Source organism: Neodiprion fabricii, chromosome 7 (genome assembly GCF_021155785.1).
Source record: "Neodiprion fabricii isolate iyNeoFabr1 chromosome 7, iyNeoFabr1.1, whole genome shotgun sequence".
NCBI classification, from domain to species: domain Eukaryota; kingdom Metazoa; phylum Arthropoda; class Insecta; order Hymenoptera; family Diprionidae; genus Neodiprion; species Neodiprion fabricii.
The window spans coordinates 14342187-14359268 of record NC_060245.1 but is presented as its reverse complement, the minus strand read 5'-3'; the positions used below and the strand labels follow the sequence as shown (position 1 = coordinate 14359268).

The window sequence follows — 17082 nt, the reverse complement described above, 5'->3', positions numbered from 1 at the left end:
AACGAAAATATAAACATTCTCCATCTACATACATTCTTACATATGTTAGTGCTTGAAGAGAAGAATAAATTCATATTTACACATACATCACGGCATATGAAAACAAATTCGAACGGTGATGAGAGAAATTAATGACAACAGAGTCAGGGCGGCTAGGTGGTCTAGTGGAGTAAGGCTCCGGCTAGGCATCTCTGGATGCCGGGTTCGATTCCTGGCTCCGTCGTTGATTTTTCGAAATCACCAATCGTTCGAATTTATATCTTTCAATTATAAGGGGGAGCATAATATTTCAATAATATATATTGAGTAAATGAAAACGATCAACTAAAATTCATTTAGCCCCCACTTGAGTCTACTATCCAATAACGCACCTGAATATATCTATAGAGCTAACTACTTGCAAATTAGTCTGGTGAAAAAACCGTTAGAATTTCCCGGCACCATACGTAGTCCCTTTTGCTTCTGTTTCAACCTTCTCCGTAGCGATGTTTTCAATTCTCATTGTTCATCTGGCTTTTTTGGACTCCATCTTTGCTTTCCATTCAGCCTTACGCTTTCGTCTGGAATCTCGTTGCGGCTTATCTTTGTTGAATTATCAGCCACCTTCTCAGACCTCACTGACATCTTTGCCTTTTGAGCATGGAGTGCTTCCATGTCGAATTCAGCAACTACGGTTGCTACTGATCATTCTATTCTCTCTTTGGAGAGGAAAATCTCTTTCGGGTATTTTCACCAGTTCAGGGAGTGCAAGCTTTCGTTAGTATTCTGTATCGCACCTTGGGCACAATGGACTAGTAGATCATTGGTCGATAGGCGTTCGTACAAAGACTTCGACTTTTCGACTACTCTCGAGTTGAGTTTTATTCACACCTTTTGATGGCTCTCCGGCTCTTTTTGTTTGGCCACACTTCTGTTGTAGAAACACGATGAGTCTGGTCCAGTGGGGCATTGCTCGTGCTGAGGATTCCTGTCGGTTGAGACGCAATGGCTAATTGTTGCATCTATTGTTCATTTCACGGCTTTTATGTTAGGAACATTTTTTATAATGGCATTCCTGCAATAAATAGTCAAAAATACAATCGTCGTCTTCTGGAGTATGCCAATACCCCCTCCCCCAGTGTTATTCCTTTCACTTTCCATTCTTTCACGAGCTTCCGGTATCCGGTGCCCCTTTCACGATGAAGGCCAGCTTCTTAATGCATAAGAGTGCGCTTGAATAGGAGAAAATCGTATTTTCCGGGTGGCGCATGTATCTGAAAATTTGTCCGAAAAACTGACTAGCGGCGACCACCCTCTTCTCGACACCACGGAACACGTTGCTTTTAACGACCCGACACCAAGGAGTCAGAATCTAAAAGACTATGAAATAACACGTCTCGACCAATGACTGCGGAATATTATACAGGACTATCGCGATCAATCTAAAAATTGACTTTTAAAACCTCTACTTGAACGTTCAACATCACAATCATAGTCCATAAACTTTGTACTGTAACGTGGCATTTTTTATGCGCGTTCCAAACGGCTCCCCGAGCCCTAGGCGGAACCTAAAATTAGGGATTTTGCGATCGCAATTGCCAATAATTTCGTAAAAGAGTGCCAGGACGATAGTCGCGCATCCGATACTCTAAGAGGGGACACTTTATGGGCTGGCGAATACGACTTTTCAGGATTTTTGTTTATTTTTTTTTTTGTCTCGAGTAGATGCGACGCCATGCATGGGATCGGCGGCAAATTCAACAGCGTCATAGGACGACAGTCGCGGAGGATTACGACGAGAGGAAGGCCTCACTCGAGGCTACGGAGAGAGCGCCAACGTAGAGCGTAGGCGAGCCGTAGCCTCCCCTCGCTACGCTAACGTCATGCAGCCTCACAAAGCCGTGACGACGCCACTGCCGAACGATGGAACACTGGAAAAGCAGACAGCCAATCAGCGTTCCGCAACAGCGGAAGTCAACGATAGCGATAAGTTAGACTATAAGGATTTCGTGAGACGAAAACCAATTAGATCGGGAGAATTTTTCGCGACTGCTAGTGTCTATGTCCGAAGCATGTTCGGATTTCAACTCCGATTAGTGGAACTCTTCACTTGAGTCCTGGTGACAGTTCGCGGTAGTTGAGTTTTGAAAAGAAAAGAAAATAGTAGATTGTGCACCAAGGGAGTAAAATCGCCCGAGGCCTTAAAATGGCTCACACCCGAGGAACACACGATACTTTTTATACCCACTGCCATGTTTTCCAAACTTCTACCGTCGTATACCATTCAACCCAAACTCAACCCAACCACGCGTCCCAAGAATCAAAAAAAAGCAGCTTCCACTTTTCAGCCCTAAGAATCCGAGGAGGGAGTACAACGAGTATATGTCAAAATGACTGGTACGAGTTATTCGCAATTTTACCGACCGATGATGGACCATAAGCAGCCTGTTAACGTCACGCTCTATTATTTTCGGAAAATAATAGAACGGATCGACGGACTTCCGCAAAAATTGGTACTCAAACGTTTGTTGGATCACAGATCACGAATCTCAGGTCGGATTTTGAAAAATTCTTTATCGGTCTAAAAAAGGCGTTAAAAAAATATTACAGCAGTATAAAATTTTTTCCAAGTGGGGGGACGGTTCGAACAACGATTTTCCGTGAAAAACTGTAAATTGTTTTCTCGGTTATTTTTGACGAAAATTCCACTGAAGTCTACCCTTAAATGAAAAATACCCTGCTGGAATCTTCGACCTGCTAATTAAAGAGACTGCCATCAATACTAGCGCGTCTTTGGCTTTTTTTTGCGTATTTACTCATCTTGCTCAAGCTCTATACCAAAGTCGACGTGACCTCGTATTTTATCATCTCGAGACCGTTGTGTTCCTTTTTTATGCCTATCTCATCTAACATTAAACTGCAAAGAAGTCTTCGATTCTTAGATTTGCCTAAGTCGACTTTTTTTCTAAACAGTTTAAACTTTCTTCAGTCAAATCTGGTTCTTCATTAACGGTTGAGTACCATGATCTTAGACCGCTAACATGTGGAAGGGCTAAATTGAAATTTTTCTTCACATATACGTATGCCCTATGTGAGTAAAAGTGCAGTGTCGACGCAATGTTGCGCAACGATGGAGGATATTTGTTGCAGGTAACTTTTCTATTGCATTCATTCTCCTGCGATTGATAAATTCCTTCTCCTCAAATAGAATTCAAGCAGCTTAAAGCGCTTCCGGCAAGTAATCGCTTACTACAAAGGACACTTACGACTTACTAGAGAGATGTAATTTTTCCACACATACGCTTTATTCGCCTCTGTTGTGCATCAAGTATTTTCTGCTTGTCATCGCAATTCCCTTTTTTATCTTTTTGAATCAAACTTAGAAACCCGTACACATAGGTAGAGATCAATGAAAAATACAGTTTCTTAAAACTCGGTAAAAAAATATTGTATTATCGAATTGGAAATATACTGTGTAAAAATTCATTGTATTATCAAATGAATATGTTTTAAAAGAATGTTCTTGACCTTTGTAGTTGACAGGATAGATTGGTTCTATTGGGTATGAAGGTTAGGTGTCCACAAAAAATGTTTATTTTTAACAACGAAATGTTTCGGCAAGGTCATGGCTAGCCATCTTCAGTTCTGTAATAACAATATTACAACAAAACTTATTCTCTATGTATAAACTAATATTTAAAAATGTGTAAGTTAGAAACGATTTTCATATGGGTACAGAATTATAGCGATAAACTTTTGACAAATATAATTCGTTGAATTTTGTTGGAGGTTTTTGGGTGCCCACTTCACATTGAGAAACAAAGTTTATAATAAATAAATTCAAATTATAAAAAATTATATTTACCGTAATATAGGTCAAAAAAATGAAACAAAATTTTCAACTGTTTATTAGAAATTTTAAATGATAGTCAATTTCACTTACGTGTTCTTATCTTCTATCGCGCGTCAAGATGTTGTTTGAACACGTCCCAGTGGAGAAGTGATAGAACATCGATTGTTACATGACTTGAATAGTTTATGGATATATGCATTAAAAAAATCTAAATAATCAATTTGATAAACTAAATTAGAATAAGCCAATACAGGATTTGTATCTTTGAATTTTGTAAACAATTTTGCTGATGTGTTTTTATTTTTATGTACCACTTGGATGTTATATTTCTTCAGAAACCCTTTTAGATTTTCTGATAAGCCTTAAACATTTAGTAACGAGATGGTTTTATTACAGTTATCAGCCATGGAATATGATTCATGTTTATCTGCATATGAACCACTATGATAAAATTTATCAATTCCAGTGACCGTGATGTTTTCAATTATCTTTTTCGGATAGCCATTATTGTAAGGTGTGTCCTTTATTAACTATAGGTTTGTTCCCTAAATTGTGGTTCAGCTAATTACAAACCTCTGTCCACTAATCCTGAAACTACACTTTTTTTATATGTTAGAGGGTGCTGTGAAGTGAAATGTAAATTCTACCAGACCAAGTGGGTTTTCTAAGCCAATCGATATTGAGTACTTTGTTAACATTAATAATATTTAAATCTGAAAAGCCAATGCTTTACTTAGATTGTAATTCGAAAGTAAATTTTATATTAGGATGAAATTGATTAAACTTTTTAACTATGTCAGTCACTTTATCTGTATGTACAATGGTAAGAATATCATCAACATACCTCTTATAGAAAGATAAATTACAGTTTAACCTTTTGATCGTGGAGTTTTCAAGTTTTTCCATGACTAGATTAGAAATGGCAGGACTAATGGGCGACGCTATCGCGACACCTTGAATTTGTTGGTAAACAACTTTCTTATATACAAAACATGTTTGTGATGTATGTGAGTAAGGTAGTACGGCATACGCTATTGTGCGTATGCGTGTGTGCGCGAGTATGCACGTATGTTGGTATGTGGGATTGTCCTCTGCGTGTGACTACGGTGCGCGGGCCAGGCACTCGGTCTTGGGCGCTCGTGTGAATGCCATGCTGGCTTCCACGCTTCCTATTGTAATATCATTAATATCCTTACAATTATACTTATAAATAAACTTACTACATTTAATCTTATTTCCTGTGTATATTGATTATTATATCAACATATAAATATACCACAGTTGGCGACGAGGTAAAGTGGTGTACGCGTGTGAAAAGTAAAGTAGGAGAACACGTGTTCGAAAGAGGTTAGGAAGTGAAAATACGTAAGCGCCAAGACATTAAAAATCATAAGAGTCCGCGTAAGTACAGATTAGAAGTGCGGTACGCGTATTTCGTCGAAAATCGATATATTTTCGCGAAAGAAGTGTGAAATTTTCGATTGTAAAAAAAAACGCGATCGAAAGGAAAAGCAAACGTATAAGAGACGATGGCTTACTGGGACCGTTACTAATGAGTGGTAGTGACGACGAAAAAAAGGGGTCAACGGTAGGATGGGTGTACAAACTCGATACGAAGAGTGTAGTTGAAGAGTTTCAAAAACGTAACATTACCGTTGACATATCTAAAACGCTTGCAACCTTACGTAAAGAATTAAAAGAAGTCGTAAGGCAAGAGATAGAAGCACGAGAAGCCGCGAAAACTGAAAAGAAAACCGACGCGAGTGGGGTGTTAGAAAAAGACAATTCGGAACTAAACGCGAGTAACGAGTCGTTCGAGTCCGCGGAAGGCACCGAAAGTACGAAAAACGAAACGGAAAAGGTGCTCCGAAACGTGTCCGCCGACGACACAAAGAAAGGAAGTGACGTAGGTGCTCCGAACGCCGAGTCCGACGACGACGACAACATGGCGGGAGACAACAATAAGCTGGAATTCTGCTTGGGAAAAGACGATTGGGACCTGTTCGTTGAGAGATTGGAATTGCTGTTTGCGATGAAGGATATTGCGGAAAATAAGCAACACATTTGGTTGCTAACAAGGTTGGACGAAGAGGCGTACAAGCTGGCAAAGAGCTTGTGTGCTCCAATCTTGCCGAAAGACAAAAAGTATGCCGATTTAAAAACGCTAATGCAAGGGCACCTAAAGCCGAAGCCATCGGAAGTGATGGAGCGGTGTACCTTCGCGCAGGCAAAGCAGCAGCAGAACGAGTCAGTCGCCGAATTTGAAGCGAGGTTAAGGAGGCTTGCTTTAAACTGTAATTTCACAAGTTTAGATACGGCACTAAGAGATCAATTTGTAGTAGGGATTCGAGATGAAGAGACTCGTATCTCACTTTTTAGAGACCCCAAATTAACGTTCGCGAATGCGTTAAAAGAAGCAGTCGCACGGGAGTCTGCTGTGAAAAACGCCACAGATGCAACGTGCGCGTTAGACAAGAAAAATACGCAAAGAGAGGTGTTTGCTTTTCGTGGTAATCCAAAAGGCGGGAAGCAAAGGTCGAAGCAGCACCAGCAACGGAGAGAAAAGCCGAGCAACGCGCAGCGCGACCGAAGAGAGAAAAATACAAACAGTGGGTGTTTCTGCTGCGGAAAAGCGAACCACGTTCGCGCCGAGTGCCGACACAGGGATAAGAAGTGCAACTTCTGCAAAACAATTGGTCATCTAGAGGGCGTCTGCTATAAGAAGAAGGAGCAGCAGCCGGGAGGGAGCAGCGTACACAAGCTGGACGAAAGCAGCCGCTCCGAAGAAGAACAACAGCGCAGCCACGAGGACGAGTTCTACAGTATCGACGTAGTCAACAACGGGCATGAGTATGTGTATGCGAACGCGTGTGCGAATGAGAGCGGCGCGCGCGTGGAGCCGATGAATGTTGACTTGTGTGTAAACGGAAAGAATGTTAGCATGGAACTGGATACTGGCACGTTCACAACGGTAATTTCCGAGTCAGAGAAAAATAAGTTTTTCAAAAATGAAAAAATAATTAAAACGGATGTCAAACTGCGCACGTATGATGACAAGGTTTTGCGTCCGCTCGGTAAACTAGTAGACTTACAAGTTAAATTCAATGGTAAAGAGCGCACGCTGTACTGTTTTGTATTACCAGGTGACGGGCCGATGCTCATTGGTAGGCAATGGTTAGCAGCACACGGGTGCTGGCCATTGACGTTAGAAAAAGATAATGGAAAAGGTCATTTTTTAAATAAAATTAACTTAGAAAAAATTAAAGAGTATTTTTTTGAGAAGTATAAAGATTTATTTAGCGACGAACCCGGGCTGTACAATAAGAGTAAAGTTACGATCCACTTAACGGACAAAGCACGTCCGATCGCGACGAAATGTAGACCGGTACCGCATGCAACACGTCCGGACGTAGACAAAGAAATAGAAAGATTAGTAGGTTTGGGACACTTAAAAGAAGTCGACACAAGTGAATGGGCTACGCCTATCGTTCCCGTGTATAAAGGTAATGGTAAACTCCGTATATGCGGCGATTTCAAATTAACGATAAATCCTTTCATTATTATTGACAATTATCCTTTGCACACTATAGATGACATTTTTACCGTACTGCAAGGAGGAGTTTATTATACCGAGTTAGATTTGTTTCATTGCTACATGCAATTCGGGTTAGACGAAGAAAGTTCCAAACTTTTAACTATTGTAACGCAAAAAGGTCTTTACCGGTATACGAAATTACCAGAAGGAATAGCGTCTGCGCCCGCTAATGTTCAGAAAAAAATGGATGAGTGCTTGCGAGGAATTGAAGGAACGATTGCGTATATCGATAATATATACATAATGGGTCGCAATAAAGAAGAATGCTCAGAGCGAACGGAAAAAGTTTTAGATCGTTTGAAAGAAAACGGACTAAAGCTAAACAAGAAATGCAAATTCCTAAACGAGAGAATTGAGGTTTTAGGCTTTGTTATTGATAAAGACGGCTTGCATAAAGCACGTTCTAAAGTAGAAGCTATGATTAGCGCTCCAAAGCCACAGAATTTTAAAGAATTGCATTCTTTTTTAGGCTTAGTCAACTTTTACGCTAGATTTTTGGAGAATCGCTCGGATAATATGAAACCTCTGTATGATTGTGCGAACGCTAAAGAATTTAAGTGGAATGAAAATTGTGATAAAGCGTTTAGATGGGTGAAAAATGAATTGATTTCGCCACGCGTTTTAGCGAATTACGACCCAAAGGAAAAAATTGTACTCGCGTGTGACGCGTCTTCGTATGGATTATCAGCAATCCTCTCGCACAAATACAAAGACGGTTCCGAGAAACCCATAGCGTACGCGTCAAAGAAAATTGCGAAAAAAGAATTGAACCGAACAATTTTAGACAAAGAAGCTATGGCTATAATTTTTGGGTTCAAACGTTTCTACCAATTTGTTTACGGTAGAGATATTATATTACGTACCGATAACCAACCGTTACAACTGATACTTGGCCCACGTAGAGGCATACCTGCTACGGCGAATAATAGACTGCAGCGTTGGGCTTACTACTTGTCGGGATTCAGGTATACAGTCGAGTATATCAAGTCAAAAGATAATGCAAATTGCGATGCACTATCTCGCCTACCGATAGAAGATGAAACAGAGTTACTAGAGAACAATTTCTCACCTTTTAATTTTTTTAAGAATGGCTTCGATACGTTTGATAGTAAAATGTTAGCAAAAAAAAGTATAACTGATGAAACCATGTTAAAAGTAATAAAGTACACACTATCAAGTTGGCCTGATTCTAAGGATCTATCGGAAGGTGAGAAAGAGTATTATTCTAGAAGGTTAGAATATACGGTTGACAATAAATGCTTGTTTTGGGGGTTAAGAGCAGTCATACCCGAGTCGATGCGACCGCTAATGCTAAAAGAATTACACGCGTCGCATATGGGTATCGTAAAAATTAAAATGCTTGCTCGATCTTATGTGTGGTGGCCGGGGATAGACAGGGATATAGAGGATTATGTAAAGGCATGTACGACATGCCTGGTAGAACAAAAAAAACCACCGCACACGCCACTGACAACTTGGCCTTGGCCAGATCGCGCCTGGCATAGAATTCACTGTGATTTTTTAGGCCCATTCTATGGAGATATGTATCTAGTACTCATCGATGCGCATACGAAGTGGCCTGAAGTCGTTAACTTTAAGAATAATACAAAAGCGTATAGGGTAGTTGAGGAATTCAAAAATCTGTTTGCACGTTTTGGAATGCCATTTCATGCTGTTACCGATGGGGGACCACAATTTAGAGCAACAGAGTTTTTGTCATTTTTAGAGCAGAATGGTGTTCACCATAGTTTCTCACCGCCGTACCATCCTGCCACAAATGGCGCGGCAGAGAATTTTGTTGAAACATTCAAAGATAAAGTGCACAAAATCGTTAAAGGGGGGGAGAAACCGGCGGATGCCGTTAACTTGTTTTTGATAGACTATCGAAGTATTGAGCATTGTACTACCGGCAAGAGCCCAGCACAGTTGATGTACAAGCGTGAATTGCGCACGCGATTTGATCTACTAAGAACTAGTGTATCAGCGAGAGTTGAACAACAACAGCGAGCGCAAATTGTATCGCGTTCAGGCAAGCGTAAGAACGATATAGGAGAGGGAGACATTGTTGCGTTCGACAACCACGCGACTAGAGGTGAGAAACGAATTGTAGGTGAAGTTGTAAAACAAGTGTCACCGTCGACGTTCATTGTCAAAGATAGTGACAATGTAAAACAAAAGCGACACGTCGATCAAATGATAAAGCGTCCGAATCCGCGACGATCTCCGCGGTTGAACGCATGTTTAAAAAAGGCGGAAGATTGTGATGTATGTGAGTAAGGTAGTACGGCATACGCTATTGTGCGTATGCGTGTGTGCGCGAGTATGCACGTATGTTGGTATGTGGGATTGTCCTCTGCGTGTGACTACGGTGCGCGGGCCAGGCACTCGGTCTTGGGCGCTCGTGTGAATGCCATGCTGGCTTCCACGCTTCCTATTGTAATATCATTAATATCCTTACAATTATACTTATAAATAAACTTACTACATTTAATCTTATTTCCTGTGTATATTGATTATTATATCAACATATAAATATACCACAATGTTGATGTTAGACAGAGTTCAACAGCCTTCATGTATTCCTCTTTGGGTAACCTTGTGTGTTTACCAATCGCATCCCATCTGTCATATATGCAGCTTAAATTTAATTGTATAGGAATATTAGTAAACAGTGAATTAACATCCAACGATATCAATCTATGTATAGCTGGTACATGAAATCCTCTAATTACATTGCCGAAACATTTTGTTATTAAAAATAAAAATTTTTTGTGGACACCTGACCTTCATACCAAATAGAACCAATTTATCCTGTCAAATGAATATGCATTGTCTGAAAATTGATGTGTTTATTTATTAATGACATCAACATTATCCAGAATATGAAATTTACTTCTCGGGTGTATGTATGGCACTTTCTGTCATGAAATGCTTGTCTTCGTCAATGGCAGCTCCATCGTCGATCTCGTCAATTTCTTCAAGGATAATTATGAAAATATAAGCCCATACGACAGGGTAAACAGAATTATGTCATGAAAGCACCCTCAGTATTATTATTTTCATTATTATGACCTTTTCTTTTTTTCAAATTCGATTTTGAGCTATACTACTAACCCCACCCCATTGTTTGAATAATGTATCTGAATTCTTAGCGTAGAATTGGACCCTCAGAACTATTCAAGCTGAAACTATTGAAAGGTCTTGCCTTAATTTTGGCAAATTTGGATATGAAGTCATCGTAATTCCATGACTCACATTTCCGATTCAAGTGAAATCGATGCCAAATCAACCAAGCGTTCTTAAGACATGGTTGAACGTAAATAGTTCTTTATAATTTTGATTTTATTGAAACTGCGTTTCCCGGATGTTACAGAAACTGGTAGGGTCAAAAGAATTCTCAAGACAATTATCAAATTTAGAAAACTCGTTGTGGTATCATTTTTCTTCAAATAATTCATAACATTCTCGTATCTTTTTCCCCCATGTTTCCGATCAGGAAACCGAGATTTTCGAATTCATTCGCAATTACTTCCGTCAGTCCTTCACCCGTGGTCAAGACAACGGGTAGAAGACCAAGAAAGTGTTCACGAATTTCATGCAGAAACTTTTCGTCATTATATGTGACGAATCTTATGGTGATTGACACTTATTCTTGATAGGTTTTATCGAGAGTACAATCCAAGATTATTGCATATAATTTGACAGCCAGAATCGATAGTATCACATATTCTCATATCTGGTTTAAAATGAAAGAAATTAACTCATGTTTTGTATCGTGTTACTAAAGTAGTGATGATTAGTATAGCAAGGGGGTTTCTGGATACGAATTCCTACTGTACCAGCAAAGCTTACCCAGACCCAAACCCTTGAAGGTTATTCCCACCCTCGTCCGATAAACCGAGCTCTCCCTTACTGTCTACCACCCTTATTGCGCTCTACGTTACCGACGTTTTTCTCGTCTGATTATTGATCGTGGGTAAATAAATCCTCTAAATTACTTGTCTGTTACCATAGTTCTTACCGGCATCAGATGAATTGCGCTCTACCTTGGCATGCTCATCGAGCGAGATCGAGAAGCTGCATTGCCGATTGCAATCGCAAACCCTCAGACGTTCAACCTAAAATCCTCGTACATTTTAAATCGGGCTCTCAGAAGGTTATCAAGGTTCTTTCATCATGAGTCAGCTTCGGGAAAATTCTCTGACAATCGAGAGGTTTCGAGGAAAGATGCAACGTTGTGAGGCTTATGCACTGACCCTCAACGAATTCTTAAAATTGTAGGTTGACAAACAGTTCATCCGACGAGTTTCAACTTGACGTCGAGAGGCCTGTGTCCAACGAGTTTAGGCGTGATGTAAAATATCCATCTTAACTAGCAGGAAAGAGGTTCTGAGTTAATGGTTGACAATAATGAAAAAGATTTTTATTGAAAAAAAATGAGGATTATAGTTTCACATAAAATTAATAACGTTGATAAAAGAAGGATTACGTGTTTCTTACTCTACGGCATCCTAACGATGCTTTAGACAATGGGAATAAAGAACTGTTCGAGTAGACGCCTATCGACTTATGTTTTTCAGCAGAAAACTTCGCAGTAACAATACGTTTCAAGCTGCGCAGTTTGGGCGCAATATAGCATGATGCTCACATTCCATAGTAATATCAGACATCTTGTCTTCTGACTCACGCCGCCCTACTTCACAGGTGTGTAGGCCTTAAAATTTCAACGACTTGAACCTGACACCTTAGGCAAGTAAAACTTTACCATCTTCTATTACTACTGCACTTCCGTGTTCACTCTTGCGATTTATTCGTTATCACAGCTCTCTCTCGTACGTGCGGTGTGCGAAACTTCTTCGCCAAGTTGCAAGAACTGCCTTACTATTTCACATATAAACGCTACAGGTTCGTTCGAAAAATATCTTGGAATTTTCGTTAAAGAATATTGCAAACGGCTGTTCGCAAATTTTCGATAATGTGTGTGAGTCATGACTTTGTCCCGTAAAAGGGACCGTGCCAATGTAGTACAGTCGTTCACGAAACAAGCTTTGCACCTATAGCTTTGTCAAGTGTGTGACTGAAAGAAGAAGAAACAAACGTGAAATCCAAAAACTGTTTGAAATAAATAAAAATCATGGAAACGCCGTTTGGGATATTAACTGAGAAATCATCACTGGCAAATATTCAAAAGTGATTCGATTACGATACTAAAATACCAAGCATTTGAATAAAATTTTACGAAACAACGCCTCAAATATTGGGCAGAAGACACGAGTTTTGACTACAATTGGAATCTTGAAATCGTTGACAGGTAAATTTCTACTGTTTCAAAAAGTGAGTGACGGATTACAAAATCAACGGAGAAGTGATCGAGTACGGTGAGAAGATTTGTGGAGAGCCTTCAAGAGTCGAATTGGAACGGGAGCCATTATCAATTTGCGGCATAAGGGTTTGAGCAGTTTTTCGGAAGATGCAAAACACCTAGTCGTAACAAGCTGAAGAAGATGCTGCAAATGGCTAGAAGTTTAAAATCAAACTGTGTATTGTCCTACAAATTGAGTTCAACGAAAAACTCCGAAATGATAAAAGAAACAAAAATTTTCAATACCAGAAATCAAGTCGTCCTCGAATGAAGGAACGTACACGGATGGTTCGAAGAGGAAGTAAAGCAGAAAGTGTTGGCTAAGGTGGAAGATATCCAAGAAAAAGACTCTGGCCGGTCATTGATTGAAACAATAAATTGAGCTGTGAATATTAACAAGTCCGTATCACTACGAGACGGTGTGTTCACTTACACACCATTACCTACGGATATTCAAGATAAGAAGGCCGTTATCAACATACGTAACAGCGACTTATGTTGCTTTCTATTGTCGGTCACCGCAGTCCTCTTTCCAGCTAACAACAATCCCAGCGTAATCACTTCGTATCCGCATTTCAGCTCTGTGCTACGGTATGATGGTTTGAATTTTCGTAGGTATGATGATTTGAATTCCACTTTGACATATACCAGTGTATTAAGGAGCACTTGCATAAATTCGGTACGTTTAAGTAGCCACTCGATAGCGTTGACGGGATACGTTCAGCAAATAAAAATGTCCTCTGCTTGATGAAAGACAAAAACAACGGTAGAATAATGTTTGAATTTGTAGGATTAACAGCGAAATTATATTTATTCCGAATTTCAGGAGATAAAAAAGACGAAAAACGTGCCAAAGCGATTAAAGGATCGGCATTCAATGCAATAACTTTCAAGGATTATTTGGAATAAGCTTTACAGCATAAAAATTTGATCGAAACTCAGAATCTAACATTGCGTCAAAAGCATGGAGCACATACTGTAAAACAGAAGAAGGTAGCACTGAGCTGGAACGCCGACTAGCGGATCGTATTTCACAACACATAATACGCTTCCGCGAGGCTATAAGCCTAGACCTGAGTATACGCTTCAGATTTATAAACAGTGCATTCTAGTGTATAGAGTATAAAATGTTATTGTGATACATGTGTATATTAGGGTGATTTAAGAAAAATCATTATCTTTTTCGCCAAAAAGTGGTAGTGAAAAAATGATTTGAAATGACGAAAAAATAATGCCTGCTAGCGGAAAAGTTTTTTACTCAAGATTTAGAGGTAGCGTAAGTCGATTTTAGGTATTCATTTCAGGTTTTTTTCGTAAAATTTAGATAAGATCATAATTACCAGTGTAAATATATATTCTACGAAGAAACCACAAGATACATTTTTTGTAGATTGATTTATTCTCGAGAGGACCAAACAACTGCTGCGCTGGTCGGACGTATCATAATTTTAACAAAAAACAAGCGATAAACTGCAGTGAAATTTTAGCCACATACCGCCCAAACGGACGAGAAAGAAAGCGCGATCAGACCGCATATTAGAAGATAACTGGAAGAAAGAAGGTACAAAGAAATAGTGAGAGACAAATGGACGTGTGCTGCCTTTAAGGTTAGCAGTCAAGCGGTGAAACGTAAGAGAAACTCTGCGCACCTTACATGACAGACAGCGACATCTCTGGGGGAGCTAAAGAACTAAAATCAATACCCCAAATCGATAACGGAGGAACCAAGACGACCAGCGCTCCCACACGAGGGGCCTTGCCGACCAGAGGTAGGCCGCCGAAAAGCGTTCAATCGGCACATGAGAGATCTGACTCCAGCGGATCAATAAGCCGATTTTTCTTTCCAGACGCGAAGCGAAAAAGAGAATTAAGAGAAGTCATCTCGCCGGACACCAGCCCCAACGACACGTCGTCAAAAAAAATTTTCGCAGCTGCCCAACCAGAAGGAATAGTACCCTCGGCTGCAGAGTGCGACCCTTCTACTCAAAACACCGGTAAAGCAGAAAATCCAGATATCATGGAAAAGCTTCTCGCTGAATTCAACAATATGCGAGAGGAAAATGAACAGCAATGCAACAATATGAGAGAGTAAAATAAGCACAATACAACAGCATGACCGCTCAGCTGACCACGGTCGCTGAGAAGCACGAAAGCAATTTCGAAGATCTCAAACGAGAACTACGAATGTGTAAAGAAGAAACGACTCAGCAAATTCAAGAGCTGCAAAACCAGATCATGGCAATTGAAAAAAAAATACACAGAAAACGTGGCGGCTTTGACAGAGAGAATACAAGAAATGGAAAAGAGATTGAGCGATTCTGAAAAAGCACAAAAAAACACAGGAGCAGCGGAAAGATCCAGCAGGCTGCTCAGTAAAATCGAAGCCCTAAAAAAAGACACGAGGAAGAATAACGTCATTTTTACAGGATTAGAATTTCAGCACGAAAATATTAAAGGGGAAGTAGATTCGTTGTTCCAGAAAGAGTTCAACGTGCAAAACAAAGTGCTCGAAGCAAAAATAATCTTAAATAGGCATAATAAGAATATGATTAGAATCAAATTAGATTGCTGGGACACGAAACAAGAAATTTTTACTCAGAAGAAGAAGCTAAAGGGCAGAGAAGTCTTCATCGACCATGACCTGACGTTCAAAGAGAGACAAGTGGCAAAGAATTTGAGAGACCTCAGCAAGCAGCGAAGATCTGAAGGGCACACCGTCAAGATTGGGTATCAGAAGCTCTACGATGCCTTACTACGTAAAAAATTCCCTTGAGCGTTCTTACATCTTGCGAATTTAGCATTGATTGTAGCGCTAGGTTTCGCTCGCCGTCGAGGAGTAATTGTCCGAGATAGTACGACATGTACACGCTGTACAGAGGGCAATCGCAGATAAAATGAATCAGGGTTTCTACCTTTCGTATGTTACAGTTCATACATATTTGGTGCGGGTCTAACTTTCCGGCGCATCTCTTGTACGCGATCCTAGAATTGTACTGGTTTGCCAGTCGCAGTTGGGCGATAATTCTGTTTGCCGGTAGGCTTAACTTTAGAGTCAAGTATTTCGCAGGTGCAAGCTCAAGATTCCTCGGGATTTTTAGCTGACACGCATTAGATTCACGCGCTCTTGTAAGGTCCGCCCCTCTCAGAATTTCTCCGTATCTCTGGAAGACCTTGGTAGTTCTGTTTGCCCAGGCTTGTGGGTCACGCGTTCCCCACAAGTCCAGACAGTTCGTTTCCCTTAAGAACTCCCTGAATTGGGAGGCCCAATTCAGTTCGTACGGTCTGTTTACACGTTCGGCCAAGCTTATCAGTCTTAACATACATAATTTTGGCAAGCTATTTTCTGGCATTTCGAGTATTTTTATAAACCAATTCCATATCCTAATCATTGCACAGTACGCTATTTGCATCGTACCCGTCTCCAACCTCAGTGCCCAGTTCGGGGTGTTACTCGGTAGGTACAGTAGCCGTTTAAAAAACCCTGTTTGCGCTTTCTCGATTTGATCTAGATATCTTAGACCCCAACTGGCATCTCGTACAATAGAGTAGAAGAGATCAAACTGTCGTACAACTGTTTAAACGATTCCCAGTAGTCACTTTTTGCTCTTGCTAGGATTGCGGGAGCCGCTCCGGATGAAATTTTGGCTTTGTTTATGGCATTCACTGCTCCGAGATGTCCGAGCGACGAACTTGATAGCGGGATTTCCAGGTAGTTGTACGTAGTTACAGTCTCGATGTTCTTATCCGTATATCGCGTATACTTAGGATCTAATGCCTTCGGACGGCCCCCGTTTTTGAATGTCATTATACTGGTTTTACTCGTGTTTATCGTGAGCCAGTTTTCTGCGCAATACTCTCCTAGCACTCTAAGCTTTTTTGCTAAGTCTGTCTGACTCTGGGCTAGTATAACCGTATCGTCGCCATACAGCCGCATCACGACATCGTAAAGCAGACGTAACATTATTGTAAAACCAGTCTTGTTTCTTCAGACTTTAAACTAGAAACATGTTCTCTGCTATTAAAGCTTTTCCATAACATTTTATTTGCGCCTTTAATTTGACCCACTAAAAAAAAAGCTCGCGAATTCATATTTATTCTGCAACGTCTTAAAACATTACAATATAATATAATAGTACCGTAATGATGATTTCCAAGCATATGTTTAAGACTAACGCTTATTATAAGCAATATTTTCTAGAGTCTTGTTTTGGTATTCATTTTTCTACATAAAAATGTTTATTATGTGTTAAGTTATGCTGGGTTATTAAATCAAAGTTTTATATAGGCAAAAAA

General features: G+C 40.1%; 2 protein-coding genes across 6 annotated transcripts in view; both read left to right on the top strand.

Moving 5' to 3' along the window:
• Positions 1 to 17082, top strand: part of LOC124186190 (GTP-binding protein Di-Ras2) — a 331250-nt gene that overhangs the window by 162999 nt on the left and 151169 nt on the right. The window lies entirely within an intron of this gene.
• LOC124187045 (uncharacterized protein K02A2.6-like) lies at positions 5385 to 9704 on the top strand. Its single transcript, XM_046579291.1, has one exon. It carries the CDS (start codon positions 5385 to 5387, stop codon positions 9702 to 9704), a length of 4320 nt encoding a protein of 1439 aa, XP_046435247.1.

Excerpts from the sequence above, each read along its gene's own strand:
- LOC124187045 (XM_046579291.1), top strand. The coding sequence starts at position 5,385 with ATGAGTGGTAGTGACGACGAAAAAAAGGGGTCAACGGTAGGATGGGTG.